General features: G+C 40.7%; 1 protein-coding gene across 1 annotated transcript in view; it reads left to right on the top strand.

Moving 5' to 3' along the window:
- Positions 1-22226, top strand: part of LOC103181023 (probable E3 ubiquitin-protein ligase HERC1) — a 123293-nt gene that overhangs the window by 47383 nt on the left and 53684 nt on the right. The window contains exons 29-39 of the mRNA XM_007897212.2: positions 471-708; positions 2874-3046; positions 6814-6969; positions 7550-7647; positions 9850-9945; positions 11568-11735; positions 12198-12437; positions 13362-13445; positions 13801-14330; positions 15702-16459; positions 18766-18979. Of these exons, the coding sequence (XP_007895403.2) occupies positions 471-708; positions 2874-3046; positions 6814-6969; positions 7550-7647; positions 9850-9945; positions 11568-11735; positions 12198-12437; positions 13362-13445; positions 13801-14330; positions 15702-16459; positions 18766-18979 (2755 nt within the window). The remainder of the gene's footprint in view (positions 1-470; positions 709-2873; positions 3047-6813; positions 6970-7549; positions 7648-9849; positions 9946-11567; positions 11736-12197; positions 12438-13361; positions 13446-13800; positions 14331-15701; positions 16460-18765; positions 18980-22226) is intronic.

The following is a 22226-nucleotide window of genomic DNA, read 5'->3' on the forward strand; positions in this document are numbered from 1 at the left end:
GTGTTGCAACTGTTAATATACGAAGACTTGTCACTTGAATGCCATGATTTTCGTCAAGAAATTGAACACTAATATTTTTGTTAGCTTCTCATCACTGAAATTTTAAATTCATTACCTAATCCTGGTCGCTGAAACACGCCTATTTATTTTGGAGCCTTTGGATTTTTTTTAAACAAGAGAAAAACAATGATTTGTGAGGTGATTGGAAATATTTGCAGCTTTTTTTTTCAATTGGACTAAATGTTTTACAAGCTCCCAGTTGGTCATGTATGTATATTTAAAGTGTTTATAAACTAAAAATAGGTTACTTTGACATTATTTTAATACTGATATTTGACTGATATCTAATAATTTGTTAAATCAACTCTTGGGATTTGTGAAAAGAAGACTAATCATGTTTCAGAAATACAGATTTTTGTTTTTAAAGTTCACCTGTATCATTTATAATTCTAAATGTTTTATGATCGCAGGAGCCCAGCAACATCTTCTGTTGGCCACCATATTTGCCTTAAATATTCGCTACCAGCCTACTGACCTATCGGTGGTCATTAGCACTGGTCTCCTGGAAGCCCTTTCGAAGCTGACAAACTCCTGCCTTCTACTAAACCAACGCTGGCTGATGGCTTCAGTGTCTGGCCATTCCCAGCTGAATGTCGCATTAAAACTGGCCAGTGCCAGGCTTCTGCAGATTTTAGCCATAACTGCGAGGTAAGTATTAGCAGTGTTCTTCAGAGCTTTGTCCTCGATCGTCTCCTCTTCAACCTATACATACTTTTTCTTGGTGACATCATCCGCAGACATGAGGTCAGCTTCCACATGTACGCGGGTAATACCCAACTCTATCTCTCTACCTCCACCCTGTCCTCACAGACTGCCTGTCAGACATCAAGTCCTGGATGAGACCCAAATTTCTACAGTTGAACATCAGCTAGACAGAGGCTCTCCTGATTGGCTCCCGTCAGCGCCTCCACACCTTAGGCAGTGGCAGCATCAGCATCCACCTCACCAAGCCAGTCAAGAACCTGGGCATTTTGTTCGACCCTCAACTGTCCTTTCTCCCCTTCATCCGTGCCATAACCCCCTCTGCCTTCCCCCACCTCCGCAATATTGCCCAATTCCGCCACTGCCTCACCCCTCAGGCCGTTGAAATCCTCATACTTGCCTTCATTACATCTAGGCTCGTCTATGCCAACGCCCTGCTTGTTGGTCTTCCCTCCATAAGCTACAAATCATAGAATTATACAGCACAGAAAGAGGCCATTCGACCCATCGTGTATGTGCTGGTTCTTTGAAAAGAGTTATCCAAATCAATCCCACTCTCCCGTGCTCTCCCCATAGCACTGCAAACTTGTCCTCCCCAAATAATTATCTACTCTCTTAAAACTTGTTATTGAATCGGCTTCTACCACCCTATCAGGCAATCCATTCCAGATCCAAACAACTCGCTGTGTGAAAACATCTCCCCTCTGTTTCTTTCAACAACTATTTTAACTCTGTGTCCTCGGGTTACCGACCCACCCGCCAGTGGAAAAGTTTCTCCTTGTTCATCCTGTTGAAACCCTTCATAATTTTGAAAACTTCTATCAAGTCTCCCGTTAACCTTCTCTGCTCCAAGGAGAATAATCCTAGCTTCTCTAGCCTCTCCTGATAACTGAAGCCCCTCATTCCTGGTACCAGCCTGGTCAATCTCCTTTGCACTCTCTCCAATGCCTTGACATCCTTCCTAAAGTGTGGTGCCTGAACTGAACACAGTCTCTCGCTGAAGCCTAACCATCGTTTTATAAAGGTTCATCATAATCTTACAACTTTATCCAGAACCCTGGAGCTTGTGTCCTCTCCCTCACCAGGCTCCATGACCCCATCACACCCATCATCTCCCAGCTCCACTGGCTCCCCATCCCTTAGAGGATCGAGTTCAAAATCTTCACCTTCAAGGCCCTCCATGGCCTTGCCGCTTCCTACCTCTCCGAACAGCTAACTCCTTATCAACCTGTCCACTCTGTCCGCTAAACAGCCCATGTCCCCCACCCATGTCCGCCCCACCATCAGCGGTCAGGCCTTCAGCCTCTCTGCCCCTACCCTCTGGAACACCATCCCACACTACCTTTGCCTCGCTCACTCCTTTGCCTCCTTCAAGGCATGCCTGAACACCCTTCTCTTCAACCGTGCCTTTGGCCACCCTCTCTGCCCTCCACCCTCCCTGATGCCACGCCCCCACCGCTCGGGTCCTATTGACCCTGATTGTTCAGCGCCTTGGGACACTTTACAAATGTAATTTTGTATTGTGTTGTATTAGCATTATATCAACATTTATGTTAAACAGCCTAACAATTGCAGATTATTTTAACCAACAAATCTCAAATCTTCCTGGTTTCAACTGCAAATAGAATTTGTTTAGCAGCAATCACCCTGGCAACAACTTCATATATATATATATATATATATATATTAGAGCACCTTTCCCTCAGGCTAGCATTGCAGAGCACTCCCTACAGGGCAACTTACTTTTGTTTGTAGTGCAGTTCTGACATCTGGCGTGGAATGGCTGGCCTCCGATGCTGGAAATGGCTGCCATTGATATCATTTGGAAATTGTGTCTTGGAAATGATTGGAGATCCACCTGAGCAGGCAAGCAGGTTTAATGACTTATGCAAAGGACGCATCTCCAACAATACAGTGCTGTCAACAGTTCTCAACTAGGGTGTCAGCCTGGACTGTGAGTTTGAAGTTTTAACATGGGGTTTCAACCCCCAACCTCCTAACCCAGAGCAAAAGTACTACCCAACTAAGCCAAACTGGCAGATATGGATTTGTTTGACATTTGTCCTTTGTATTGATCCTTTTTAACTTTTGATTTGTTTGTATAATTGCAGTTCCTGTGCAGACAACTTGTGCCCTGAGGTGGTTCAAGCACCAATGGATGTGCTGTGCTGTCAGCTGCAAAATTTCCTGCATGCGATGTGTGGAAATCCAGACCGTGAATTTAGTGGGGAAGGACCTGTAGAACAATCAAGCAGTGAACCGGCAGCCAAACCAGAAAGTAAAGGTGGGCATTAAACAATAATATATTTTGTTTAACAAGTGCATTATTGGCATTTTCCCTTTTACAAGTAAAGAAGATATTGCATTATGTTAAGCAGTGGAACTTTATAAGATCCATTTCATTTAGGCAAGGAAAGTGATTAAAGTTAACTTGGGTGAGGAATCTTAACATGATGTACATTGAGTACTATCCACACCCATTTCAGGCAGCTAAGAATGGAAAAGACACTGGAATGATGCTAGTCATTAGATTCAATGCAGCTTAGAATGATTAGTGTCAATATACTAGATGTTCTTGCAAGTTAATAGTGGACTGGTTGTGTGATTTTTAAAAAAAAATTCTCACACTTGTTTAACATTAAGGTATTTTACGCATTTATTTATTCAGTTAGAGGATAAGCATGGAGATTCGTTTGCCTTAATTAGTGAGAGGTTATTTTCGTCTGGTTTGAGCAGCCTGAAAACCAAGAGCTGAATGGATCCTAGTCAGGATTTGGATTGTGAAAGGCTAGTGGGGCTTTGATTGCTTGAGCGATGCTTTTTGGATCCACTGAAGGGGGAGACAATTCATTCCAGAGCAGAGGAAGCTGGATGCAAAATAAAATAAACCCAACAAATTCTACTGAAACCTGAAAGACTCGCTCTACAAAGTATTGGATAAAATGGCAGAGAATGAGAAGAAAGGAATTCAGCAGTGTGTGGGTTAGTAAAGTCAAGCAACAGAGCAGCGAAAGTTGGATTGTTCTGTTCTGGAACTGCTGTGAGCATCCTATAAGAAATTTCTAATAAAATTGAATTGTAAATATACCATTGAAACTTCTTGGTGATCCTTTGATTATACGTAGCTGCAGGATTAAGTTGACTGGAAGTGGTCATTAACCTACATTTCACACATTCCTGGCAGTATTTGTAATGATTATTAATTTTATGGATGCTGCCATTACAATTATATGATAAGTTATTATGCATTTATTAGCATTAATAAAACATTTAATTGGTAGTACTTAAACTGACAGAATCTAGTAGTGTAATTTATAGAGTCTAGGGATGGAGGCTTTAATATGCCGAATCCTGTCATTCTGACTTTCTACCTAAAATTACTGCAGATGCAATTAAGAAAATATATAATTGAACTTTATCAAACAATTCCTCAATTAAGTTCAAACTATTCTATCTTAACTAAAGCCCCAAAAGCCTATATTGCGCATTTGGCATATTTAGATTAAATGTTTAAATTATTATTTATATTAAATAATTACTTCAAGTCCTGGATGAGAGCTAACTTTCTCCAATTGAATGTCGACAAGACAAAGGCTCTCCCACTTGGCTCCTGTCAGCACCTTCTCACCTCAGGTACCCACACCATCACTGTGACAGCATTTCTGGCACCAACTCTACCTTGCTGTGATTGTGCACAAGCTAAAGTGCATCAAGAAATTCTCTTGAGGCCATTTGTGTAGTTCCCAGCTGCACTGAGAAAGCCTGAGAACAGATTTTATTCTTGCAATAAGAATTTCATTATCTGAAGATTGGAGAACTCTAGTAAAAAAAAAGTTCTGTTCTCATAATGGGAAAAGAGGGGTGTTGTGCTAGAAGGAAAAAAAACTATTCTCTTTTTTAAAAAACGCATCCTAATTGCCCATTTTAATTGTCTTCTGTGTTCTATAATGTCTTTTAGGGATAGTTTGTGAACAGATAAATTGCTTCCCTCCCTGTGCAACAAAGTTCTTTCTGCTCTGGGAACAGCAGCCTGCATGTACCACAATGTGAACAGTACTTTAAAAGTCTGAAACAGTAATGGGATCAATGACAGACCCACTTAAGCGTGCAGTTATTTCTACACGTTTTGGAATTGTGAGGGAATTCAGTAGAATATATTTTGTCTTTAAGGGGTTTTCTTTTTGAATTTTAGATGTTTTACCATTTTCGACTTGAAGACTATTTTCGAGGCTTGGTTATATGTTATCCTGGGTTTTCTTTTCCATTTGTCCTGCCACACAACTGCATCCTTCTACTCTTTCCAACATTAGTGCCACTGCCTTTCTTTGGTCAGTAAACTTGAGCAGTCTGGCAAAGGATTCCTTCTCCCACTCTCTCTTTCCCCAGGATGCCTGGCTGACCAGAGACTTTACAACTTGTTTATCTCAGATTCCTCATGAGAAACTAGTTATATAGTTGAGAATTCATTGTATTGGTGAGTAGTGTCAGAATCAAGATCAGGGTTTTTGGAATGGTAAAGAAATTACTTGGTAAGCTGCTTCATCCAACTTCCACATATAAACAGGGTACTAGTGTCATCCCATGAGAGAAAAATTTACCCAATGCACTTTGTGTTGTTCACGAGGACATGTCCTTTGCTGTGCGCAAGATACCATTCTTTGCTATTCTTCCTTTTTTAATCACCAATCTTTATTGATTTCTCAGGTTGTCAAACTCTCTTACAGCCTGTATCTCTTCAGAGTTTTTTTTTCTTGTTTATTATTTTGTTTGCACAGTTGTGAGGTTTTCAAGGTGTTCTTTCTGCTTCTCTGCTTTGGCAGACTGGCTGTACAAAATACGCATTGCTTGTCACAAGTCTGCCCTGAGAATGACTCCCATGAAATATCAACACACTGTTACTACAGAATAACAGTTTAATGAAAATTATGAAATGTGCTCCAAAAGGCTGATTAGTTGAGAGGAATTTGGCTTTTTTCACAACCAAGCTTTGTGTAATCTACAAATCTAGGATATGCATGCCAACTTTCTTAAAGGGTTTTGTCCTAATAGGATAATAACCTTATTATATCTGTTGTAACTTCAAATAGTGAGGAAGGCTATACCCACAGTAAGTATATTTCAGACGCTAAATTAGAATTTCTTAGTTTTTGTTCCAGCCGAATGTCTGACACATGCGGAAACCCATCACCGTGCTTGAGTATTCAAACCAAACTGAGAATTCCATGCATCCCATCTACATATGGAAATTCCAGAAGTAATTGTTGGAATGGTATGAGGACTCTCTCCTGAGAGGGACACATCCTGCTTACCTAATTGCAAATAGTATTAGGCTCAGGTTGACAAGAGCCAAGAATTGGAGACCCCAGAGTATACACTGGGGTACTGCTGGAGTCTAACCAGCTAAAACCGCAGAGCTTGCCTTTGATATAGTGTTTTATGAATGCATTTGTGAACAGAAATAACATTGATTAATACAGAAACTAACTTATTTTGCCTTTGTATGTATATAGCCAAGTGGTTAGACACAATAGAATCACATTGTGTCTTGGCTCTGAATGTTTGTAATACAAACATATAATCCTGAAATACTGACATTAGTAACATTTTTGTTACACACAGTATTAAAAAAATCATAATAAGGTTAGGACAAGACATTTCCTGAGAGAAAAATGATTTGTACACCATTTGCAATCTTTTGTGTGATTTGAAATATTTTCCACAGAAATCACTTATGTGCGGTGAACTCAAGTGTTGGATATTACTATAGGCTACAGGACAAAATGTTTGATGTGTCATCTAATCATCTATCCTTCATACCAGTACTACCCTCTGGAATATGGAGTACAATCAATGTTGAGTCTATTTAGAATATGAGAATGGGATGAAAATAATACTTAATTGCATATCACCAAAATTGATGTTTTCAGCATCTTATTTTCCACCAAGTGAATAACGTGATTTGAACAAAATAAATGCTGTTATCTTTCTGGATTTATTTTCACTGGTTAATGATCCCTGTATTATGTTTTGTTTTGTTTCTCTCAAAAACAGATTGTGTTAAGGACAGAAGAATTGTAGAAACCCAGTTGGGAGACTTTCTTGTTTTTCTGCGGCGGGTTATCTCCTTCAAAAACATTCAGAAGAATATGGTGTCTGTGAAATGGATTGATCCACTGTTACTGATAGCAACGCAGACTCACTCAACAGGTGAGATGGCTAAAACAAAATCTAATTCAGCAGTTTTTGCTTGGGTCATTGAGAGATCATTTGATCTATACTGTTTGATTATGGTGGAAATTTCTGGTTTATCAGTTTCATATATGGTACTGTATGCTCATTTGAAAGCGTTTTCCATTATGCTGTAAACCACCAATTCTGATAGTTTCAGAAAGCTAGTAAATGCTGATAATTCTGTACAAATGCAAATAGTTTGTTTTACAGATGTGTGGATTGTGGAATAATTTACACTGCATGTGTTTGCATCAGAAAGTTATGCAGATGGTGTAATTATAATTAGAGCTGTTGAGTTAAAGGGTACACATTACTACCAATAATAAAACAATAATATTCTGTGATTGTGTTTAAACCTTTATTAACCTCTGAAATATGCATTTGTGATTGCATTTAGTTGTATTATGACTTCAGTTCATTATTACACTTGGCACACAGTTTATCTACATATTGTATGTATTGGTGCAAGTTATATTCTGAAAAGTACTATGACTTTCCAATTGGCTTTGTGTCACACCAATAATGAATTGTTACCACAAAAATATTTTTCCTACAGGTGTTCCAATTGTACACAATTTACGAACCAAGCTTTTGGCGTTACATATTTTGGAATCCTTGTTGCCTGCCTGCACTGAAGAGAACCAGATTAGGGAGGTAAGAAGTAGTCATTTATACTGTATGCTATGTGCCCTGTATACCATGTGTGATTTACTTTGACTAAACCAGGGGGTTGTAAATTGTAGAGTTCTAGTAGATGTAAATGAATTTGGATATTGTTGTAAAAGCAAAGCCAATTTTTGGAGAAGTCACTTCAACAGCAAATACTTGCACCAGTGTGTGTTATTGTCTCACTTTGCACTTTTTGTTACATTTTTGTTACTCCATGGAAGTCAAAAGTTGTGTGCAGAGCTTTTTTGTGGTGAATTCAGCTAATGCAACATGGAAGCTTCCGAGTATCAGTGCAGTCTATTAATACTAACTGAATGACACTCTTTTATTCTCAAATGAGATTCAGCAGTACCCAGATAGTAACACTCCAAGCATTCAATCATCGTGTTTCCCGAAAACAATCTTGATTGTGTGGATCTTGAGGTTCAGCAGCCAGTGAGCAATTAATGTAGCCATGGTACGCAAGATTTAAAGGATATCATCATAATAATCTTTAGATTTTTTTATAGCACTTTTCACATGGGGAGGACAGCCAAAGCGCTTCATAGGATTTACTGTAAAGTGTAGTGACGGTGTGTGTTATGGGCAAATGCAGTAACCAGTTTGCGCACAGCAATCGCCCACAAACAACAACAACAAGATTGCATTTATAGAGCGCCTTTCACGTCGGGAGGACGTCCCAAGGCGCTGGACAGTTGGGTCGGGACCCAAGCAGGGGGGAAATGGTCAGGGTGAGGGGACGGAAGGGAGGGAGCGAGAAGGGGGTAGAGAGTCAAGAGGGGAGCTGAAGGCACAGTTGAAGAGAAAGGCCTTGAGACCGGCCTTGAAGGAGGAAAGGGAGGAAGCAAGGCAAAGGCACTGGGGGATGGATTTCCAGAGTCTTGGGGCTGAGAGGCTGAAAGCCCGGCCACCGATGGTAGGACGGTTGGGGCAGGGGATGTGGAGCAGACCGGAGCCAGAGGAACGGATGGTACAGGCAGGTAAGTAGGGGATAGTAGGTCGGAGAGGTAGGAGGGTGCAAGGCCGTGAATGGCCTTGTAGGTGAGGATGAGGAACTTGAATTCGATCCTCTGGGGGATGGGGAGCCAGTGGAGGCGAGCGAGGGTGGGAGTGATGTGGTCGTGAAGTCTGGTGCGGGACAGTGCACGAGCTGCAGAGTTCTGAATGACCTGTAGCTTGTGGAGGGAGGTGCCGGGAAGGCCGGCGAGGAGAGAGTTCCCGTAGTCCAGCCTTGAGGTGATAAAGGCATGGACCAGAGTTTCAGCAGCGTGAGGGGTGAGGTAGTGCCATAGTCTGGCGCTGTTTCGGAGGTAGTGGAAGGCAGTGCCAGTTGTGACGCGGATGTGGGGAAGAAAGGCAGCTCAGGGTCGAACATAATACCGCAATGAAGTGAATGAATCACCAAATTTTGGGGAGGGATTGATTGCCTGATACCAGGAGACACTCCTCCCTTCTTTTTCGAATAGTAAAGTAGGGTCTTTAACAGGCAGGCGGGATCTCAGTTTAACATCTCATCGGAAGGATGGCATCTCCAACAATGCAGTCACCCCTGCACTGCATGGGAGTGTCAGCTTGGACTGTGCAAGTTCAAGTCCCAGCTTGGGGCTTGAACCCACAACCTTCTGACTCAGAGGCGAGAGTGCTAACACTGGGACAGGCTGAGAAACTGTTTTGTTTTTTGTCATTCCATTCAGAGAATAAATAAAATTATACATTCAATCAATGTGTGTTAGGTCAGTGTATTAAGGGATACGGGGCAAGGGCGGGTAATTGGACTTGTGGTACAGATCAGCCGTGATCTTATAGGTCAGCAAAATTCGTGACTCTCCAGTGCCTTGGGACATTCTCCAGACGTGACGTGAAAGGCTCTATACAAGTATAATTTTTGTATTGTAATGGTGAAACAGGCTTGAGGGGCTGAATGGCCTACTGTTTCTACGTACCTATAAATCAGAGAGTTTTCTTCTTGAATAGACATTCATTCTGTAATTAAAGCAATGCACTTCAGTTCTTCTGTAATGTTGTAGTATGATATTGGTGTTACACTTTCAGTGCAAATATACAATTATGACTAAATATTAACCAAGAAAAGCTGACAGTAATTGATTTTATTAATGATATAAATAATTAATGGTGTTAAATATTAAACAGGATTTTTCTTCATGAACTATTCTTGTATCTTTTCAGACTTTGAATCGACTCTTTAGTTCACTCTCTGCTTTTATGTGGGAAATGCCACTAGCTATAAGCAAACGGGAACGAGAAAAGGCAAAAACAAATGAGGTATGGCACAGATGTTTTGTCAGAAAAAGCAACTTTATAGACAACTACATGATAATGAGGTTGCCATGTCATTTACATTGAGTTTTAAATTTTCAAATGTCTTGTGTGAAACTGAAACACTATCATATGCCTTCAAAATATCCAGGTAAATTGTATTCCCTTGCCTCTGACCTCGATCCTCTCCCCTCCCTGTCTATTAGAGAGGGTACTGCAGTCTTTCTCTATTTTGTGCATACAATTAGCATACTGTCCAACACTTTGGGACTGGATAGCCCTAAAATAAAAAGTGCCATATAAATGCAACATATTGTATTATGGTCATTGCTCATTCATGCTTTCTTTCCTTGCTACAATCCTTCAATCCCTCTGCCTCGCCCCTATCCACTTTTTCAAGTCCCGCCTGAAAACATTCCTCTCCGACTGTGCTTACGGCCACCTTCCCCCCGCGCCCCCGTCTCGGAGTCAGGCTCCGCCACTGTTAAGCACTCTGAGACACCACCCTGCGAGGCGGGCATTATATAAGGGCTTGTTGTTGTATGATAGTAAATAACAATCCTTGCATTTGGGAAAGGATCTGAACAAGTCAAAACATCTCAAAAAGCTTCACTGCAAAATGAAGAGATTGTGTGTTTGAGGTGATCGTGGAGGCTAATTTGCTAAAGCATTGTCCAACAAACAGCTTCAAAATAAATGACTTTTTTTCTTTTATCGAGAGGGTTGTTGACAAGAACACCAAGAAGATCCCTTTTCATTTTGAATTGTTGTTCCTCCCAAGTTGTGTTTCACTGGGTATAATGTATACTAATCTTAAATGCAGACATGCATGTCCTTAGAATGTGATTTTCAGTTGTAAAGATGTAGTGATTTTAATAATTTCATTGTTTTAGTGACCAGCATAGATTAGATCACATTATCCTACATGTACTCCTTCCTTCTCCCTGCTTCGTTATTATAATAATAATCCTTGCATTTGATATAGTGCTTTTCACGTCTTCTAGCTGTCTCAAAGCACTTCACAGAATATACTGTAAAATGAATTGACTATATATTTGTAGGCGAAACACGGCAGCCAATTTCGCACAGCAGTCATTGCTTGCTTCGTGTTGTAATCAAACCTCATTGGACATTCTCCTACTCTGATTTCTTCTTAGGTCCTCACATTTTTTTTCCCCCTGCAATCTTTGTGCTTTAAAACCCCAAGTTTAGTGTCACCTAATCATTCCTCATTATTTAAATTGTTCTCTCTAATGCTCTTCAACCTTGATGGTGCGTTTGATACTATGGACTTTGGCTCTTCAATAAGTAATAAAAAATATTACACCAGATTGCCCTCATTCACGGTTTATTACAACATTACACTTTGGCTGCTCTGCTCTCAGTATACTGCACATCTTGTCAGCAAGTTCAAGAAGAAATTGATAACAATACAGCAAAGTAATTAAATCACATGATGGATTTGTATACGTTTTTTAATGAACCTAATGATTTTTTCCACTTAGGAAAATTTGTGTTTTTTTGAGGATTGATTGCTTTCAAGGATTTCCGCACTAAGGGGGTTAGGTTAATGGATCTATAATTTCATGGCTCATTTACCAGCAATACTTTTTTTTATTTTGTTGAAGACTGAAGACAAAGAGGACGACAACATTCCCATTAAAGAGTTTTCATTTGATCCCGATAAAATGGTTTGCTGCGCGATGGAATCCGGAAATGTGTTATCTCATGGAGCAGGAGGAAAAGGGTATGGCTTAGCAACAACAGCAATAACATCTGGATGCTTTCAATGGAAGGTGAGCATTGCACTCTAAAATAAAATACCACTCAAATGATAATGTAGTGAGCATTGGGCAAGAGGAATTTGTAGGTCATGAATTGTGTAATGTTAAATTCTGCTCATTTGGATTGACATCTGATCCGTCTTATGTTGTAATTGATTCTCAACCATCATTGCAAAAATGGTCACACCTTATGGTGCAGTTCTAGGTGTGAGGTGAAAGCAATTCCACTTTTAAATTTGAAAATGAGTCCAAATGCACACATTGACATGGCATTGCCAGTATTTATAAAGTGTTCTGAGATGCAGACTGCTCTTCACTCCTGATATCAGGAGATGGTGTGACAGTTGATGGTACCAGTGAGGATCTGTTGGTTTCAGTATTATTAAGAAACCAGCACACCTCAAACAAAGAGATCAACATCTCCCATCGCAAATCAGCAATTTTTTTGTTGTTTCCTCCTGTATTTCTATGTAGTTTTATGTCAGCCGGGAGAATAAAGGTAATGAAGGTACGTGTGTTGGAGTGTCACGGTGGCCTATCAGAGATTTTAATCATCGTACAACAACAGACATGTGGCTATACAGAGCTTACAGTGGAAACCTGTACCATGGTGGGGAACAAGCCTGTGTTCTACCCAGCTATACACAGGGCGACTGTATAACATGTGTCCTGGATGTGGAAGCCAGAACAATTTCATTTGGAAAGAACGAAGAGGTAAGAAACTATGTTTGGTTGACTGGTATTCTTTAGAAAGGCAGTAATTCATATGGAAATGCTACTGCTATATGAGCATATTATATGCAAATTTATTCACCTATGGAAGTTCATGACTATTATCGATCTAAGCTCACCAGTTTAATTAATCTGTTATATTCACTGATATAATTTAAGTACAGGAACATTAGAATTTGTTTTAAAGTACTGCCCCAAAGACTGCAATGTGACATCTTTGCCACAAATATGACGATTTAGAAGCCGAGTTACTATGCTCAGTTAAAAGAATAACTTGATGCGGAAATGGACAGTGCAATATCAAATGAGCCAAAGAATCCACATCATCCAAACTACGTGTGCTCACTTAGCATTGTTACCCATCATCGACCTGTTCAACTTGGAAATTAGTTAGGATCCCAATGTTTAGTTACCAATCCCATTAGTTAGCAATCTTGCTTCTGAATCAGAAATTTGAGGGTTCAAACCCTACATTGGGAAGTGGAACCCGTACAATCTTGGCTCCAATGCAGTAGAGATGTGCCGTATTGTTGGAGATGCTATTCTTCGGGTGAGATGTTAAAATGAGTTCCTGTCTGCTTGTTCAGGGGGACATTAGAAATCCCATAGCACCATTCAAAAAAAAAAGGGAATTTCTCCCTCTTGTCCAGAACTACAATCACTCAATAAAATTGTTCATTCACTCTATGGGTGGGGTCAAGCTGTGTACACATTAGCTGTCGCATTCACCCAGAAAAACACTCAATCACTCCACATTACATTATATGCTATGAAGCACTTTGAGACATCCTCCTGACATGTAAAACACTCAACCAAATATAAGGATTATTATTATTTCATAACTAAAGAGAGGTATTTTCTTTTTAAAAAAGTGAGTCACTATCACCATTTTTCTTATTTTCTTAGGAACCCAAGTTAGCATTTGAAGATGTTGATGCCACTGAACTCTATCCTAGTGTGATGTTTTACAGCAGTAATCCTGGAGAGAAGGTAACCACACTGCTGTATTTCAGTAATCAGATTTGTCTAGATACTTCTGAAACCTCATCCTTCCTTTTTGCCAAGAGCTCAATCATAAATTATTTTTTGTTTAATTCACATTACTTTTCTGTATTGGAAGGAAGTGTTGCCTGCACTGGGGTTAGGTGTGAATTCCATCTGCCATTGTAAGTAGGCTGAAAATTGTGTCCACAAAAGCCAGTTCTATCCCTCATGGAATTAGTGTGGTAATATAAATGAAGAGAGGACATTTTCCACCTTTTCTTTCTCCCCCCACCCCAACCATTTATGTTAAATCCAGGGACAGGCAAGTTGACAGGTTATTTCTCAAAGTCTTTTGTTTCAGGTGGCGCTCTGCGACATGCAGATGCGTGGAATTCCTCGAGACCTCATGCCTGGTGAACCACTTTGCAGCCCTCTTATAACTGTACTGGTAGAAGCCACCATCCAGCTGATCCGAAAACTCCACAGTTACGACAGCTGGACATCCACCATTAACCAGCATATGCTCAGCAGGCTTGAACTTATTGGTCCAGCGGTGAAGGAGGCAAAAGCTTTTAAGCTGAGCAAAAGCCGAAGTAAACATTCCTTGAAGAAAATCAGCTCTGAAGATAAAGAAAGGGTTCAGGAAGAAAAGCTCACTAGGGAAGAAGATAAGGGCCAAGGCATCACAGATTTGGCTGAAATGCAACTGAGAATGTTGTGCATGGAAGTGTGGCCTGTTCTGGCAGTTATCGGTGGAATTGACAGTGGACTACGAGTTGGTGGTCAGTGTTTGCATAAAACTTCAGGACGCAAAGCAACCCTTCTAGGAGTTACAAAAGAAGGAAGCGCATCTGCCCGACTACAATGGGAGGATGCAGATGTAACCATCAGGTACAATGCTATGTACAATTTAGAAACGGATCTGGTTGCGGTATTACAAAATATTGTTTGAATCTCACTTAAATGCTAGGTTTTTTTCGGTACTTACCAAGATAAGGTATGTGGTTCGTAGGGAAGAGAACATTCGTCCATTTTATGTGCTGTTGGACATGGAATAAATGTCTTAATCTTTTCCCCTTGCTACAGGTATAGTCAGTCTTGTATCTCCTAAGACCTCCCTCTGCTGCACTAATGAGGATTATTAGTGTTGTTATTGCTGTTGTTGTATTGTGCTTTCTGCGTCAGCTATCTTTATGCTCTTGCTCTTTCTGAGAAGGATTGCCAATTTCTGCTAAGACATGTACAGTTTTGTGCTGGGGGCACGAGTCACTGAGTTAGCTTTGTCCAAACTCATTTCAGTTACAACAACAGCAACAACAAAATTACATTTGTAAAGCACCATTCACGTCGGGAGGACATCCCAAGGCACTGGACAGATAGAGTTACGGACCTGAGCTGGGGGTCAGGGTGGGGGAGGGCAGTGGGGGATGCAGGGAGATCGAAAGCGCAGTCGAAGAGGGGGGTCTTGAGTTAGTTAGAAACCTTACAGCCAGCAGAGAGCAGATACTTCATCCAGTCAGCCTGGGCTAGGTTTGAATTGCTGCCCCGGAGCTACTTGTGGGTGTGCATTGTATCTCGTACTTTATAGTTTTATTTTTAAATTGCTGACATCCAGAAGCTGAGTAGCATGCCCAGTTGTATTCATAGAAATCTTAATTTTCATTTAACAATATTTAGCTTTTCATGGGAAGGTTGAAAATTTACTTGGTTTGCAGATTATCAGAGAGAGAGAGAGAGCCAGAGAGATCCTCTAATGCTACTCAAATAACCACGAGTGATTTAATAAGGAGCGCAGTTCAAGCATAATCCCAGGCTTTACGTAGATGTGTTCTCGGTTGGGCCATTCCACTATAATTGCTAGGGAAAATGTTGTTGTAGTATTGCACCTTTCACAAAATTTTTGAAGAATTACTACTACAGCAGAGCGATTGGTCTCAATATTTATGTGGCAAATATTTAAAGCTTACTTTTTTCCATTGTTTGACATTATTGTACTTTCGTTGTGCGATTTTTATTTAGAATTATCAGGACCATCCTTTCTATTTCATTTTGTCGTACACCTGTTTCTACCCCCAACCCCCCACACACACACATTTTATTTAGTTCTTTTTAAATATATTTTTCTATCTGGTTTCTTTTCAGTGCTTTTCTGTTTTTACTTCACTCCCTTTTTCACATCTTTCATTTTTTTTCTTTCTTTCCTGCTTTCATTCTCCATTCATCATTGTGCTAACAAAGCTTCCTGAATTCTTGGTCTCCCAGTGACACACCCCTCTCCACACTTGAACCATGCAAGTCCCATCGATTTGATATCGCCAAATTCCATGGTCTGAAGCCCTACATGTTACTGGACCTGACGTACCTGACAGGAGTCCATGAAGAGCCTGAAAAATGTGGCAAAGGAGCACAAAGTAAGTGTCCCTCCGAGACAACAGTCAAGAGCGATTTGGAAAAAAGTCTGGACGAAGAAATAGCAAGAGTTATGGCAGAGGATGAGCACAAAGACCCATCCACCGCAATGAGCGAAGAATCTTTACACATCTTTCCTAGAGACTCGCAGGATCGTAATCAAGAAAACGAGCCACGAAAAAATCGTGAAAAAAAAGTGGACCCTGAGTCAAATGAAAGTTACCAGAGCTCACGGGACTGGAATCTACAGAGTCACGAATTGTTCCTGGCTGAGCTGCGTGCAGTGCAGCTGTCTTACCTGTCTGTTGGGGCCATGAAAACCCTCAGTGTTCTCCTGAGTTACGGCAAATATGCAGACATGCTTTTAGTTCCAAATGTCACCCTAAGCAATTCTTCTGATTCCGATTGTGCCAAAGCCTCGAGCTCCCAAGATATTGGGGAACTACGGACCGTCCTCCATTTCTTAATGAGGTGCATGGTAAAGTGGGCAGTGCGTCCGTGCCCAATCAAAAGGGTAGTTTCACTGGCTGATCTGGAGCGCGCACATGTCATGATCTTCAAATGTGCACTGGATTCCTTTGTGAAGGATTATGTTACCCAGGAGAGTAAAGGTAAGAATTATTTAATCAAAGACTACTACACACTAGAACGTCAGCTTCTGATACAGCACATTTTCTTATGACCGCCTCAAATATAAATCATATTCTCTGTTTTAATGATTGTGAAAATGGGCTTTTATTTTCCTGGAGATTTTGTTAATTGTGCCCACCATTTCTATTTACCTGTCACCCTGGCTTTGGTAATATTCTTGTCTCTGAGTCCGACGGTTGTGGGATCAAATCCCATGATGGTGTAGGCTGATACTCCAGTGTAGTGCTGGGGGAGCGCTGCAATGTCTAAAGTGCATCCTTTGATTAAAACATTAAAATGAAATCCCATCTGCCTTATCAATGGACATTGAGCCCATGATACAGTTTGAAGAGAAGAGTTTCACCTGGTGTCCTGGTCAACAATCCCCAGATAAATTTATTTCATGACAATTTGTGGCTCATTGCTGAAAATAAATCAGCTGTTGAGTTTGCCTATAATACAGCAATTACTTAGCAATTTGCTTACAACAAAATACAATAGAAATTTAAACTTGGATTGCACCTTTCACATTGGGAAGATGTCTCAAAGCACTTAACAGTGCTGGATCGGTACCCGATGTAGGGGTGGGAGCCGAGACTGGTGGAGAAAATTACCTAAGGCAGAAAGGTTGAGAGCCTGCCTGTCAATGGTAGTGTGAGGGACATGAAGCGGGCGGGCAACATCAACAACAACAAGATTCCATTTATAAAGCGCCTTTCACGTCAGGAGGACATCCCAAGGCGCTGCACAGTTGGGTCAGGACCCGAGCAGGGGGGAAATGGTCAGGGTGAGGGGAGGGAAGGGAGGGAGCGAGGAAGGGGGAAATGGTCAGGGTGAGGGAGGGAAGGGAGGGAGCGAGGAGGGGAAGAGAGTCGAGAGGGGAGCTGAAGGCACGGTCAAAGAGAAAGGTTTTGAGACCTGCCTTGAAGGAGGAGAGGGAGGAAGCAAGGCGAAGGCACTGGGGATGGAGTTCCAGAGCCTGGGGGCTGAGAGGCTGAAGGCCCGACCACCAATTGTAGGGCAGTTGGGGCGGGGGACGTGGAGCAGACCGGAGCCGGAGGAACGGAGGGTACGGGCAAGTAGGTAGGGGGATAGTAGGTCAGAGAGGTAGGAGGGAGCAAGGCCGTGAATGGCCTTGTAGGTGAGGATGAGGATCTTGAAATCGATCCTCTGGGGGATGGGGAGCCAGTGGAGGCGAGCGAGGGTGGGAGTGATGTGGTCCCGAAGCCCAGTGCGGGACAGTACACGAGCTGCAGAGTTCTGAATGACCTGCAGCTTGTGGAGGGAGGTGGCGGGAAGGCCGGCGAGGAGAGAGTTCCCATAGTCCAGCCTTGAGGTGACAAAGGCGTGGACCAGGGTTTCAGCAGCGTGAGGGGTGAGGTAGTGCCGTAGTCTGGCGATGTTCTGGAGGTGATGGAAGGCGGTGCCAGTTGTGGTGCGGATGTGAGGGAGAAAGGACAGCTCAGGGTCGAACAAAACGCCGAGGTTCCTGACTGGCTTTGAGAGGTGGAGAGTGCAGCCTTGGATGCTGATGGTGTCGGCACTTACTGAGCAAAGGGAGTAGCCACATCAGTAGGGTTTGAGGAGGTCGCAGAGATAGCTGGGGCAAGACTGTGGAGGGATAAACACTTAGAGACGCTGCAACAAATGCAAGGATTTTCCTTGTGAATGTCCTTCCACGTAAGCAGGTTGACTGGTAGAATAGTGAGCCAATTGCTCTTGTCATTGATCCTCCAACTAAGTGACTGAGAAGTGGAGTCAGACGAGAGGATGGTGAAAAGTGCAGCTTAGGATGCCTACATTTAAATTGGATGCTTGCTTCTCTAACTCACAAAGTAACCGATCAATTATTGTTGGGATGTATACAGTGTAATTCAATTCCTAGTTTTTGAATTAAGTTGTCAGTTTCTTTCAATTAACAAAATACAACCAAAGAATTGCCGAACAATACTTTCATTCATATTCTTGAAACAGCGTGTAAACAAAAGTAAATCAGAAATACTAAGCATTTAGCAGAATGCTTACTTTCATTTCACTGAACATTGGCAAAATTAATTAAATAGCTTGAGTTTTAAAAAACAATGGAAAGATTGGAGTAGTTGAGTGCATCTTGACCAATTATGAACATTGGACAGACTGTTGATAATGAAGTTTTATTGGGTATGGGTCTGTCATTTAAAATCTTATTGATTATTTAAAATTAAATATGATAAACTGCATAAATCATTTGCTTAAAAGTAATTCTTACTGTCAGATATTTAATTTTATTTCTCATTCTTTTTTCTAGATGCTGCAGTAACAGACAACGTGAAACCTCAGTCACAAGCAGTGTCAAACTCATCGAGTACGGTTTCTCTCTATAGTAACTCCTCTGAGGAAAGTACTGGCATCCCCTTCTCAATGCCGGCTTCAAACTCTTCTTCAGCTACTAATTTGGGTTCTTTAGTCTCTGCTAATGGACTGGAAAATTTTAATCCCTTCTTGCCTATCAATGTCCTACAGTGAGTGAAATATTGAAAATGAACTTCACATTTCAGCAGTTTCTCCTCTTAAACCAGAGTACAGCATCTAATCTGGATTTAGTGTGTCTGTTTAAAGCGCTTTCAGCTTTTATTTAATAGGGTTTGTGCCAATTTCAAATGACTGGAATTAGCATTATTGTCAATAATGATGTTACAAACTTCAGAATATTGTATAATCTGTTTAGTTTTCCTGAGTGTTTATGCGAAAGCATACCCAGAAAAATGGTCTGTTACAATCTGGTTGAATCCTTCAGTTAAACTATTCTTCTAATTTGCAACCTACTGTATGATCACAAAGTTCATTATTATTAGTAGTAGTAGTAATATTATTCATAAGAATTGTTTAATGTAGGTTCAGTGTTTGCCTTTAGATCTGGGCATCCAGTGGTGTGTGAAATGACTCATCTTAGTGAGGCCAGAGGCAGCAGTGCAAGATGATAGTTTTAATGCTGCCTTTAATTCTAGCATTGATTTAACATAATAAGTATGTAATTTATGGGGGGAAATGCAGACTTAATGAGCCACACACTTAACATTGCTGCCTACTTTTGAATGGATTCTCATTCAAACTTTGAAGATGTCCTTATTTCTAAAATATAATTAAATGCAAAATGATGCTTTTGATTTCTCTGGTGATAGTGTTGAATTTCTAACCAAAAGGCGGAAGATTTGTATCCGAGCTTGGACTAGGATTTGCTCTTGCTTACCTCTGAATTCTGACTGTTTCTGACCAGATGAAGCTTTTAGTGTCAGGAAAGTACCGACTTCTGGAAGTGCCCCACGTTCCTTCATTGCAGTTATCTGTGGTCAGAGTGTAATTAAGTGTGGCTGAGCAGAAATTAGGACCCTCCCATCCTTCTCTGTGAGATTAGAAATGCATGAGACAGAGTGGAGATGTAAATAAATAAGACAATTTATAGCATACAAAACAAAAGTGATCTGATAGAAGAGGTAGGTGCGTGTTCAAACTATGCATTTGTTATTCGTTCCTTGTGAAATTTGTTGCAGAACAACTGTATAGCTGCTTAATATACAATATTAATGTTTACAAAAGTTAGTCATTCAAAATATAATATTGAAAGAAAAAGTCTTGCCTAATAACCCAAATTGATTTGTATACGATGCTTCAGCATGTGAAATTCTGCAATCAAATTAGATTTCAGGTTATAATGTACTTAACAGGGACTGTCCTGTTTAAAAGTTATATTCTCAGTGAATGCAGTTAACAAATAGATTGTTCAAAATTAATCACTATTTTTAAAGACAAGTTCTAGACTAGCCTGGTAGTGCAACCTATTGACAGGTCGGTTGGTAACGTGAGGACACCGATTTTAAAATAGTTGTTAAAAGAAACAGAAGGGAGGTGAGGAAAAAATTTTCACACAAGTTGTTCAGATCTGGAATGCATTACTTGAAAAGGTGGTGGAAGCCGATTTGATGATAACTTTTAAGAGAGAAGTAGATAATTACTTGGGAAGGACAAGTTTGTAGGGCTATGGGGAGAGCGCGGGTGAGTGGGATTGATTTGGATAGCTCATTTTAAAGCGCCGGCACATACACGATGGGCCGAATGGCCTCCTTCTATGCTGTATAATTCTGCAATTCTATGATTGTTGTGCTGTGCAGTGGAATTCTAAGACTCGTCACCATGTGGTTGAGATTTGTATATTCTTCAAGATTGCAAGTTGCTGATTTTGGGTGGGTTATCGGGTACAACACCAAAGTGAAGTTATAAGCTTTTGGAGGCAAAAAAAGTAGTTGGTGTTCCACCTCCATTCCTTCATCATCTCCTAGTGTTTTAGTGGTGATGGCCAAAACGGACATTATTGAGAGGTCTGTGGTCACCACCCATCCATTCAGATGAAGTCCAGTTTAAGAGACTCATTGGTTTCAAAGAGAAATGCAGAAAAGTGTACAGAAAATATAATAGCCCTTACATTTGATATAGCACCTTTCATATCTGGAGGAAGTCTCAAAGTACTTCACAGGATACACTGTAAAATGGAGTAGAAAAGGTCTTTGGAAAATAATTCAATTTTGATTGTTGATCCGTAACATACAATAGGACAATATCACCTTGTGGAGATGGGAAATTGAGTGAATATCATGTCAGTTGCAGTGGCCTTATGAGATCCACCACGTGATCTCCTCCTATCTTACACACTAAACTGGCCTCCCCATCCTTGTTCCTTTTCACCAATCAATGACACTGATTGTTCTGCAAATGCACTTGTAAAGTCTACAACATGAAAACATTGCCGAAGGTTTACTTTGCTTTATTAGAAAAGCAAATAATTCTATTCGTGTTATTTAATTTTAGCAGATCGATCAATGGGAAATAGTTTTCATCCACAGATCCTAAAGCACATTTTTCTGAAAAGAGAGATTACGATGTTGACTGATGCTGGCTAGTACAATCAGCCTTGAGGACACACACTTTAATATTGGTCTGAGACCTGCTCATGATATATTTGCAGCTGAGCATACTGCCAAAGCAAAGTACTCAATTGGCCTTACATCAGCATCCAAAATTTCCTTTTAGTATTGACAGGATTTCTTCAAATGCTGCAAAACCTGTGTGTAGAATTTCATTTGGCCTTGTAAATTACAGGATGGTGCCACTGCAATCCTCTTAAGAGTGATTATGGGTTCCATTATAATAATAATCTTTGCATTTCATATAGCGCTTTTCACGTCGGGAGGACGTTCCAAAGCGCTTCACAGAACACACTGTAAAGTGAATTGACTATATTTGTGGGCGAACGCGGAAGCCAATTGCACACAGCAATGTCCCACAAACAGTCGTAGATTAAAAATGACCAATTTATTATTATTTTTGGTTTTGGAGGGATTATTATTAGGCGTGTGGAGTAAGGAAACTTGCCCAAGGTTTCGCCCTGCCTGGAATTGAACTGAGGTCTCTCGCTTGCAAAGCGAGTGCTCTAACCACTGAGCTACAGGACTCCACAAATATATTCAGACTCCAGTATTCAGTACCTAATGAACAAAAGAAGAATTAGTTGAAACTATAGATTTTGTCTGGAATTAAAACTTCCATCAACCCGCATATTGTGGAATAGATGGATACCAGAGTATAAACTTGTAATTATCTGGCACTATATTATTATTATCTGGCCAGGCAGAATAAAAGTCCATTCTAGTCGTCCAGCAGCCACTTAATGAACCATCATTAGAAGGGTTTGCCTTGACTCTTAATTGGAAGGAA

The sequence above is a fragment of the Callorhinchus milii genome, unplaced genomic scaffold (genome assembly GCF_018977255.1).
Source record: "Callorhinchus milii isolate IMCB2004 unplaced genomic scaffold, IMCB_Cmil_1.0 Scaffold1, whole genome shotgun sequence".
In the NCBI taxonomy this organism is placed as follows: Eukaryota; Metazoa; Chordata; class Chondrichthyes; order Chimaeriformes; family Callorhinchidae; genus Callorhinchus; species Callorhinchus milii.